Raw genomic sequence first — 11,541 nt, 5'->3', positions numbered from 1 at the left:
GTCATTTGAGTCAGGTGTGTTGCATCAGTGTAGAATCCAAAACCTGCAGGAAAGTAGAGGACCGGAGTTGGAGATCCCTGCTGTAGAGTTTACTGTGAGTTATAAACCAGATGTATCAACTACTCACTCCATGTGATATTTGCTCTCACATGTGTGGGTGATATATTTAATTGGTTCAGTCAGGTGTAGTAAAAGTGCATGAGGATTTGAATGATGAGTTCAGGTACTAGTCAGCAGTCATGAGCAGATGATCATCTGATGGGTAATTATCTATTCCTTGGTATTGCATTTTTACAGAAGCAGATACTTTCTTTCTTGCTTGCTTTCTTGTTCAACCGGATGCCACCCGTTACATTTTTATTGGGCTTTTGTCCAACAGGCCTGTTAAGGGATTACTGTTAAATGCGAGCTTGCAAAAAGATGTAAAATGCTCTAAACGCTTCCTATATAAGTTATAGGTAACCAAATGATCTTTTAAAAGCTTTCAAACATGTTGATTCTCAAAATTTGCTAGTTGTATAATAATAACATGGGATTGTAGACCTCTGTATAGACATAACATATTCAACACATCTTAGCGTTTATACACCCCACACATCACTCAACACAAAGCGAAAAACACATTGTGTGTTGTTCAGGTTCAGATGTGTTTCTTTCAGGTTTAAGGATAAGTCTGAAGATAAAACTGTTGAAGGGCAGCTTTTCTTCTGAAAACAAGAGTGAGCTTTGGATTCCTCCATTATTGTCCAAAAACACAAGCCCAGCTGGAGTTTACACTCCTGACTTTTTAACTGCAGAGGTTGGGATGTCAGTTATCATATTGGGTATTTTTTTGGTTTTATTTATATATATATATATATATATATATATATATATATATATATATATATATATATATATATATATATATATATATATATATATATATATATATATATATATATATATATATATATATATATATATATATATTATAGGTCTCATATGAATTGGGCTAATTGCCATCGTGGTAATAACTTATCATTTTAATGTTAAAACCCAATAGAGGATATTATTATAGTTGTTCACACATTGTGAAATTAACTTGGTATACCCTTTCAGATTGTGCCAATGGACGAAGCATTTAAAGAATCTGTAAATGAGTATATCTGCCATCTACTACAATGAACAGTCCTCTGATGATGGATCAAATGCCTGCTGAAGAGGACAGCCTGACCACTGTGAATGTCCGGCCAATATTGTTGGACAAATCAACTGTTCCCAGAGGACAGATGCTGCCAGTGTGCCAAGATCAATTTCTTTTTCCCTCATTTCATTTTGTGGAAAATGACTGGATAAACCAACGTTCTGCATTCATAAACCTCACTTCACATGCTTTCACTCCACCAACAATCAGCCACACTTCACAACAGATGGGACTAGACCCGTGCTTAAGCCAAATGTCATGTGATGTCACTCCTGGCAAAATGGATCCTGTTGCTTTTCCATCAGTTAATTTAGCCCAAGACTACAGTCCGCCTGAACAGGAGTGTGCTGGAAGAAATGTAATCTTATCACTAGAGAGTGAGACTGATTCTGCCCTGATTGGGCCACCTAACAGTACTGCAGGTGAAGATTTTACAAACCAACTATTCATCCCGTTTTCTCAATGTCTGAGTGCAACTTCATATTCGGTTGACCTCAAACCTGGAAATGGAACTCATCCAGTGTCAGACCCCATGTCTTATTCACTTGTCCAGGACAGTGACTGTCAGTATGATATGGTTAGTACCTTATGGCTGGATCTGTTTTTGGATAGCAGCGGTAACTTGTCCTTCCCTGATGGTAATCTTGTAGACACTGTTTTTTCACCTTAAATGGACCCATGCAGTTTAAGCGTTATCAGTTGTATGCTTAATGTTTAGTTGCAGGTGAGGTCTTGTTTATGTTGCATCTCTTTCAAAAATGCTTTATAATTTGTTTCCTTCATCCATCCACACACACTAGTGGCTGGGAGCTGGCATGTAAGGTGTGCCTTTAGGAGAAACTGGGGATCAGTGGATCTTTAATTTTTTTTTTTCCTTTAAATATGAAATTGGAAAAAGTTCAAGCTCCAGATATGAGATATTACACCTTGTTTTCTGAAAAACTGTGTTGCTATAAAAATGTAAAATAAAAGAAATATAATGGTATATTAGTCCTTGAAACATATATATACAACAATCCAAATACATCAGATGTTTCAGAATTATGCCACTTCAAACTTCAATGCAAGCAACTTAACCATTTCATATGCTCAACTGTCTAGGCCTTCCTTTGTTGCATTTCCCACTTAATAAACAAAATTATAACCACTGTTTAACCCCAGTGCTATGTTGTTACAGTATGACCAAAATCTGAACTGCATTGTCTTTTTGTCGATAGTTAAGCTTTTGTGGAAGCCAGTCTTTTCAACCGCAGCTTTGAGCTCATTAGCAGCAATGTTGCCATCACATCCATCCACTAGGTGGAAGTATTACATGGAAACATTCAATATGAGGGTTGTATTAAATGGTAAATGGCTGTATTTATGTAGCACACTTTTCTTCATTTGCAAACACTAAAAGCCACATTCACCCTTTCACATCTGCACACTTGCAGCCCTTTTAAGCGTGCAGTCTGCACTGCTTCCCTTTCATCAGAGAAAAGGTGGGGTTCAATGTCACACTGAGATGCAAACCTGGAGATCAAACCACTAAACTTTTGAAAGGTAGGCCACTTTTCCTTCTCAGGGATGAAATCTCACTTGCTATTGTTTATGGTCAAGCTCACAAATGAAAGGATAGACACGTTTTATAGCTTGAGTTTTTCCACAACATTATATATATTTTTTTTTAATATTTGATATTTGCAGGCACAGGTAGCAGTAAGAACATTTCACACACCACATGGTGCAACTTAGAATACAATTAACATGAAACATCGGTTACATATGAAGATAGTGAGACATTTATTGAATAATTCATTCACACTATACCTGGGAGAAACAAATAACTTCATGAAGTTTATAAAAATGTATTTAGAAACTATTCAAAGCTTTGTAAATACCAACAGTAAAGTTAAAATGTTACCTTCCTTCAGTTAAATGAGAATATCTGCAACTTATACAGTGCATCAATGTACCCTGTTTAGTTTGGATAATTTGTTCCATCTATTTAAATTACAGAAAACTTAAAGTGCTTAAGAGCATTATGAAACTGTAGGAAATCCATATAACAGCTCTCTTGTAAATATAGAATGCTTTATAAATAAAATTAAATATAGATTTCTTTGATTAGTAAATACAAAGTTAAGGCTTTGTTGAGGTAAAGAGGCAGGACACTACCAGTTATTTCTCCAATTTCTCCACTTGCTTTCCGGTTTGTGGATTTTCCTGAAGCTTGTGGTCCTCCAAAATGGCCTGCGCTGTGTGCCTTCCAGTCCTTTTAACCACAGCTTTGATCCCCAGGTTATCAATATTGAAGGCAGTGATACCGACATTAATGGCAGAATTGACAGCATGGTCCGTGGCTTGTCCTGCTGCTGCCCCGTACCTTCATCAGAGTCAGATTGGGTTAGAGGTCAGAGCAAGGAGTGGGAGAATCAATTAACAGGCAGTCCAGGGATTACAAAGAAGTCATGCTAAATTTATTCCCATGCAAGTGCACAATCTGGAATAAAGACATGCCTGTCTGCCACAACCTGATTTTCACAGAGAAAATAAATTAAGAACCACATTAACAATTCAACAGCCCATCAGGCAATTTGCCTACTAAAAAAAAAAAAAAACACCTCTATTCATATAAATGCAAAACCACTTTAAATCCATATTGAGGTCCAGCTTTTTTTCTTCTTTAAATTGCCAAATACAACCAAATATAAAAAGATCTCATGGCAAATTCCTATCATTCCATGATAATCTATAATAGAAATCAGCAAACTATGTATATATTTCATTGTTACTGCAACACCCAACATGAATTCAAACTATTTATGAGATGATTGGGGCAGGCAGGACAGTAACACTGAACTGTGAGATTTCCGTTACGTATTATTAGAAATCTGTGAAGGTGACACCCAGGTGTGGATTAGTATAAAAAGGAGGGACATGAACTTATGCAGCATAGGAGACACAGAGCAATTTGTGCAAAAGCAAAATCACTGCACAAAACGGGTATATGCTACTTCTGTGATTAGTTGTATGATAGGTTTAAGAGAGGTGTATAATCATGAAAAATTACACTTTTTCTCATTAGGTGTGTCATTAGGTGTGTCAAAGATGTGTTGTAGACCCCTAAATCTGCAAAGCAAATTAAAGAGGAATACAAGTAAGTGCTTGTTTTGTTTAAGTTGAACAGTGCAAAATGTAATTTGCAATATACAAATTGAAAAACAGTTTAGCAAACTGACACTGGTGGAGGCTAGTGATTTAGAAAGGGAGACTTACTTGTGTTTTATGGTGGTGACTGTCTCACTTGCTACACTCGTCGTGATGTCCTTTGCAGCTGCTTCCAACCCCGTCCACATGGTTGCAAATCCTGGACGAATAAAGAGATCATACTCATGTTACATGTAAAAATCAGTTTTTCCATATTTTTACAATTTTCTTTTATTTTCAGGAACACTTTCTTAAAACCTGAGTTCCTTTTTTTAATTCCAAAATTGACTGTCACTGTCCACTAAAACCTATTTTCTTTACTCTTTCTTAACTATTAATTTTAATCATAAGCTATATCAGTCATGACTACCAGCTTTACACATCAAAAGAGTCCTAATTGTAAAGCTCTCATTGTAAATTACAGATTTTGCCCTCATGTTTAGAACTTTAAAAAGTAAATAAAGAAATGTACACATCTTGAAAATGGCAGCTTGATATGACTTGTCCTGGCTTTAAAAGTAAAACCACACAAAAAAGGCATATAAAACCTGCAGCTACAAACTAAAATTGTGAATTTATTAAGAAAATGGTAAAAACCCAATAAGAAGTGCAGTTTTTTTTTTTCATATGCTTCTATACAAACATTTCTTTTTGCAAGCACAGGAGCAACTGCCTGCTGGACATTAAACAGAATACAGGTTTAAGGCAATTTCCTGCATTTCTACTGCTTAAATATATTATGGTGCATTTAATTTCATACATACCTAATCAACCAATAACATGACCTTCACATGACAGTGAGAAAAAACCCTTCTGTAAAAGACAAACTGATGCTAAACCAGCAGCTAGAGAGATTCTGGCTGCAACACCAGCTGTTTGAGAAATTTAACCATACTTGGGGAAGATAATCTGTCATATTACTCTACCTTGCACTCCACTGGCAGCCACCACCATTGCTCCATCTATGTTCGATCGCCCATCTTTGTCCTTCTTCATGGACTCTGGGATCAGCTTGCCTCCGTGTTTTTTCACATGAGGTGCCAACTCTCGGCCTACGCAGCCAGCGACAGTACACACCCCGTCCACTGCAGTGACAGCATTACTCAATTAGAGGTCTGCTGCCAAACACTGTAATCACACCAAGTCAGAAAAACATGCTGACGGAAGATGAATTAGTCACCTAGAAACTGGCTGACTTTGACAGCTCCCCCTGTTGCTTGCTTGGCTACATAGAGGCTTTTAGAAACTGTGGGGCTGACTTGGGTGGGCTTGTCCTCTGGAGTGATGTGTTCTCTGAGTTTAGATGCACCCATGTGAATGGCCTTGCCGGTGTACTCAGCCCCTTTCACCAGACCCCAGCTTAACCAGGATGCACCTGACAGGATCACACCTGGTTAGCTGATCTGTATTGCTAACATATTCATTTGCAACATAATTCCAAACTCATGACAAACAAACTGACAAATAAGGATATTCAGATTTAAAAACCCACCTGACAAGATCCCACTGGCCACTTTTTCACTCCATTCGGGCAGATTTTTCTCCTCCTCCGTTTCAGCTGGTGCTGTCTCCTCAGGAGTAGCAATAGGCACCTTTTGGCTGAGATTAATGGTGTCTGCAGCTTCATCTGGAGCCTGATCATAGAAACACATTGATAACAGACACTATATATACAAAGCAAAATTTACTTGTCAGTCTAAATCTTTGGACAATTTGCCTATCACTTTGTGTAGCTGTACACATCTCAGTTTAGATTCTCGCTTCCAAGTAACCTCCCAGTGTACACAGTAGCTTCTCCCTGCCCTTCTCTCTGTGCTTCTTATCACAATGCCCCCTTTGTTTGTCCCCAACAGACTTCCATTTTAAAAATTCTGCTCAGAGAGAAAGCTTAGAAGTGAACGACCCAAATATTCAACTTGATCCCAAAAATCAAAAACAAGATAAAAGTGCTTACTTCCTTACAGGGTACCACTTCCATCAGAAGATGTCTTGCCTGACTGCATTAATTAAAAATGACCTTGCCTGGCATCACTCTGAACCAGCATTGCTTCCTCCATCATGGCTGAACTGACGCTTGTCTTTCAGCTGAGACTCTGGAGGTTGTTCTAAGTGCTGCAGATAAGAGCATTATAGCTGATTAATTCTCCCCACCTGCCAGGATCAAATCCCCACAATGCTGAGGCAGGGGTAACATGGGGAAGGATGCCAGATCAGAAGTAGACAGCAGCAAGTGCTTCATGTCAGGCCAAGAAAATGACATTTTAGAATTCTCTTCAATCTGCAACAATTACCTTCCTCTGGCAGGTTGAGACTAATTATTTTCAGATTTTTCTACAGCTGAAGACATTTTTGTGATACGTGAAGAAAAAGGAAGGTGGAGTGTTGGGGACTGCAAAACAGCAGTCAAATCACAAGCAAGCATGAACTAGTTGGTGCACTTTTCTTTTTAGTTTTTATGGTTTTTTTTGTAATAATGTTTTAAATATCTGTTATAATGAGTAAACATGTCTTTAGGGGGATTGTTTAAATGTGGGAGAAGCTAAATTAACTCTCCAATAGCTGGAATAAGACCCAGAGTTCAGACAAGCTGAAGAGGAGACCTCCAGAATGGAAAGCAGGAGTTAAAATAATCTTATAAGTTATTGTTTTGCAGATTAGACAAGTGTTTTTCGCTTTATTTCACTAATCAAAATAACAGTGTGGATGGTCATGAAAAATAACTTGCAAAAAAAATATATATATATATTTACATTAAAATACATTTGCATAAACATATTCCAAATTCCAGCACCTTGTTACCCGTCTCTCGGGCTATGAAGGCAAATGGAGAGTAGAGAAGCAAAAGTAGATGAAAACAGCTTGAACAGCTTATTATTCAAATGTTGGCTGTGAAGCTCTGATTGTTGTCTACTGAGAGAGTTCACCTATGTTATTTTGGTGGATGAATGTGGGTCACTTTGTCCTGATGCTGGAGCTTGATGTGACATCATCAGCTCAGTTGTTGCCAGGCTACAAGTATGACACTAAAATGCATTCATGGTGATTGAGTGAGTTCAGTCATGCTCATCTCTCTGCTTCATTTTCAACTATACAAATATCAATAAAATAATTTTAAAAATTCAATTGATTTTATGTTATGTATTAAGTTTTTTCCCCTCATAATTTTCCCCCAATAACTACTGATACTAAAGCAAAAACTTCCCCTTTTTACTGGCAACTGAAAAATATTTTTCTGTATAGACTACTTATTTATTTAGGTTCAACATCAGCAACTAAAGATGTGATTTCAGGTTTGAATATGTAGAAATAATCAGGGCTATGATGGGGAATTTACAAAGTGAAGATAAGAAAACTTTTGATTGTGTGAAGTAATTTTTTTCCCCTAATTTATTCTCATTAGTCCATCACAGATGCATTATCTGTTACAAGAATGCTCATCATCAGTTTCTTAAAATAGCTTTCAGTGCCCACCAGTGGCACAAGAGGATTTGCCAAAAGACACTGAGTAATTTTTGTTTGATGACTAGAATGGTGGAAATGCTGCATATTCTATAAAAATGATTCTCAGCATTAAGCCGGTGAAATAATGATACATGGTACAAAGCTACTGATGGCTGGTTTTATTGACATATTATTTGTAAAACTAATGTTACTTGAGATGTTAACCAAAGGATATCAAAGCGTGTTGTGTTTTTCTAGACACAGCTACACAGAAACACTAACCTGAACCCTGAGATCTGTCATTTGACACAACAGGGCCTGAAAAAGCTCTCTTTCTGCAGTGGGAAGCTCAGACGACAACACCACCCCCACATAATAGCCTGGAGCTGGTGCCATCATGTCCGGAAACATAAACACACCAGTGTTGCAAAGCAATACTGGAGATTGCATGGACATGAGCGGGTAAATCCAGTCACACACCTGCCAGGAGACAAACGATAGTTAATGAAACAAAAATAAAATCAAATAAATAAATTTAAAAACCTATATGACAATGTATGAATGTGGATGAGATAGTGGGATGATGGGTACATGCCTTGATTTTCTGATTAATTTACATAGAAATGTGAACAAATATAGATTGAAAGTATATAAAAAAGTTATTTAAATAACCTTATAATTATCAGTCTAGCATATCTACTGGCAATTTTAATGGGTGAAGAATTTTACAGAAGACAAAACAGAGACACAGAACTCATCTGACTGTTGCATGTCTAACAGGATTACAGGGGACAGCACGGTAAGCAGGGTTTATGTAATTACGTGACCTCATGTGACTCACTGATGTCACCCATTGGCACAACACCTGGGAAATTCCCCAATCAAGAGTGGATTTCAGTCTCATGACCCACCAGTGGGCAAACAGATTTGTTTAAGATATATGATAAGGGACTGATTTAAACACTCAACAAAAACCTATGCTGATTTTGTTTACATAGATAAATAATTGGTTGCAATGATTAAATACAACCTCCACATTGACAAATCAATCTAGTGGTTCAAAGAGCTAATAACCTGTACCCTGGCTGCATGGTGGGTCACTTATCAGAGCAAAACTGTCAGACAAGATAAAATCTGAAAACTCAATTTTGCTAAAGACTTTGTATTTAACGTGTCACTACCAGCATTACTATTTGTAACAGCAGTATCACTTCAAGCTGACTTTTGGCTATAAGTAAGCACATTAAGTTGATCAGTGTAATTATATTATTCACAAACAAACCATAAAGCTTCCTTATATTAACTTCTTGCACTTAACTGAAATGAATAATGACTAAAGGAACTATTTTTTCCAACTCTGAGCCGGGTAGGTAGGTGACAACATAGCCATTTGGATTAGGGCACTGGCAAACAACTCTCACATGAACATAGGGCAACGGATATTGATCTTTAAAAAGCTTATCTCCTCCTACAACTGAAGAGATCTTGATGGGCTGAGCACAGATCTTGCAAAACCAGGTTAAAGGGCACAAGACATACTGAAAAAAGTGGCTGCAGTGATGACATTTCACTTCCATTTATTGCATCAGACAGATATCATGCAGGTCTACAGGCCTGTCAGAATTACTAGAAGACTGTTTTTTTTTGTGCTACTAAGAACTTTTCTGTCCTACCTGCAAAAATGCTGGTGGTCTATTAGATTCCCTTTCACAGTGATCACTGGTAAACTTCACCAGCCGCAGGTAGCCTGGGTACGATGGAGCGCTCACTTGTCCCTCAGGTGTGACAAAGAATATCTGAACACCATGAGGAATGTAGAGCAGCTCTTGTCCCTCTTCACCCATACTTTGGGGAGATGGGGGTGAGTTAGATGTACGGCTGTAGAACTCATCCCCAACCAATGACATTTCCCCTGAATCTGTTCCATAAGAGATAGACAGGTGCCCATCAGCTGCCTGAGGTGAGTAAGCTGGGGGATGTTCAACTGGAACCACAGGCTGGTAGTTAGCAGCCATGCCACCTACGGCTCCAGCTAGCTGGCAATTACCAGCAGGTAAATTAGGTGGAGCTGGCCTTTGTGGCTTTTCCTTGGCAAGAAGCTTTGGATAAAGACCTTCTGCAGAGATATCTGCAACACCATGATCAGGCACACTGCTAGAACTCTGTGCAGGTGCTGTTTCAATGTCTGAAGTCTCTAATATGGCAAGGCGGGTGGTGATGTTATTCAACGTCTCCTCCATCTTCTGCTGCATCTGTCTGGCTGATTCCCAGGAGCTCCCAGCACACTCCATTCCCTGTGAAGGCACACTGATGGCCCGGAGGAGGTGCTTTCGGCCTTGCCTGTAAAGCTCCAGGGCCCGTGTCTTGTGCCCAGCTTCATCTGCTGTGAGTCCTTTGTTAATGCACTCAAAACCTCTTACATAACCATCTTTGATCACTTCAAGTCTGGCATTATCAAATGCATCTTGTTTGGCTTTCTCCATTTCCACTAAAAAACAAAAAACTTCGAGTAAGTCTCAGGAAATAACTGCCATGTTAACAACATCAACGATGACGCAAAATAAACGCAGCACGAATGAAGAAACTACTAAAAACTTTTCACTAAGGCTACAGGTTAGCAACAATCCACCATAAAACCTGGTCTAAAATCAAAAGTTTCGGGTGGAATTAATGTACAGTCTCTTTAAACGATAAATTATCTCATTGATTCAAGTTGTGTTAGCTGGCTTAACAAGTCGCAAAGTTGGCTAATAAAACAAGCTAATCTTAACGGTCAAACACAAGCCAATAACACCAAACTTTTCTTTACAAACAAGGTTCGACCAGAATACATAAGTCATATAAATGACATAAATAACATCGGCAATTTTGTTAAAATGTAATTTTGTTAGTAGTTTTAGTGATATACTGCGTAAGTTAGCAATAGCTACCTTGTTTGCTAACATCATCAATGCTTACCTTAGTGAGCGAAGAGCTCAAAACAGTTTAACTAGCAGTTGTCTGTCGTGTGGCTAACCTGTCTTCAGCTACCGAACAATGTGAACTTTTAAACTACACCGGCTTCTTAGGTTAAGTAGGCTGTACTGTTAGACGTATCCCTAACGTGGAGTGCTGTCTTGTGACGTTAAAGCACATACTAACGACCTTTGAAAGCTGAAGTGTCACGACAGGAAGAATAGATGATGTGACAACTGTACAACAGCCTCAAGTGTATCTTTATCTGTATTTTGAAAGTGTTTACAGGAAGTACTAACATATTACCGTAGAATAACTCGACTATTTTTGCAGTTTACCACTGTGACCACCGGAGGGGAGTAAAGAGTTATTAAAAAAAAATCTATAACGATATAAATCTATAATGATCAAATTGAGGATAGTTTATAAGAGGATCACGAATTTTACTAAGGTTTTCACATTAATTAGTCGTCTTAATAAAACTGAAACATTTCAGAATTAATGTCTAAAAATGTCTGGTTATTTGAGCACATACTTAAAGAACGTAGATATATAGAGACACGTATAGACCTAAATATTTAGGTAGTTTAACTAATATGCTAATGATGTACTGTTCAAGAACCTTTTAGTCACCTGACGCTAATTTAACAGATCAAACACTTCTACTGAATGTAAAGCTCAAAACGTCAAAAGATTCCTCGGTAGACAGCAGCGAGTCTTTACTGCCCTCTTGCGGCTAAAGCGGATACGTGCAATACTTTCTATTAGTC

General features: G+C 38.0%; 1 protein-coding gene and 1 long non-coding RNA gene across 3 annotated transcripts; one reads left to right on the top strand and one right to left on the bottom strand.

The window, feature by feature from the left end:
• Window positions 1–41: 41 nt before the first annotated feature.
• LOC121645430 lies at window positions 42–1,898 on the top strand. Its single transcript, XR_006011426.1, has 3 exons — window positions 42–262; window positions 660–824; window positions 1,102–1,898. It is a non-coding gene; the product is annotated as an uncharacterized LOC121645430 (long non-coding RNA).
• Window positions 1,899–2,820: 922 nt separating this feature from the next.
• On the bottom strand, window positions 2,821–11,013 carry spartb (spartin b). 2 transcript variants are annotated; one of them, XM_041993863.1, is made up of 8 exons: window positions 10,775–11,011; window positions 9,490–10,304; window positions 8,099–8,296; window positions 5,868–6,009; window positions 5,556–5,750; window positions 5,302–5,460; window positions 4,445–4,535; window positions 2,821–3,551 (listed from the first exon to the last, which is right to left on the bottom strand). In XM_041993863.1, the coding sequence occupies exons 2-8, from the start codon at window positions 10,297–10,299 to the stop codon at window positions 3,347–3,349; spliced, it is 1,800 nt and encodes a 599-aa protein (XP_041849797.1). In that variant the 5' UTR covers window positions 10,300–10,304; window positions 10,775–11,011; the 3' UTR covers window positions 2,821–3,346. The 2 variants fall into 2 exon arrangements, with proteins under 2 accessions (XP_041849797.1, XP_041849798.1); XM_041993864.1 differs by having other exon boundaries at window positions 3,409–4,297; window positions 10,775–11,013.
• Window positions 11,014–11,541: the final 528 nt, after the last annotated feature.

The sequence above is a fragment of the Melanotaenia boesemani genome, chromosome 9 (genome assembly GCF_017639745.1).
Source record: "Melanotaenia boesemani isolate fMelBoe1 chromosome 9, fMelBoe1.pri, whole genome shotgun sequence".
Taxonomy (NCBI): domain Eukaryota; kingdom Metazoa; phylum Chordata; class Actinopteri; order Atheriniformes; family Melanotaeniidae; genus Melanotaenia; species Melanotaenia boesemani.
The sequence above is the reverse complement of the archived record's forward strand: the minus strand, read 5'-3'. Positions and strand labels throughout refer to the sequence as shown.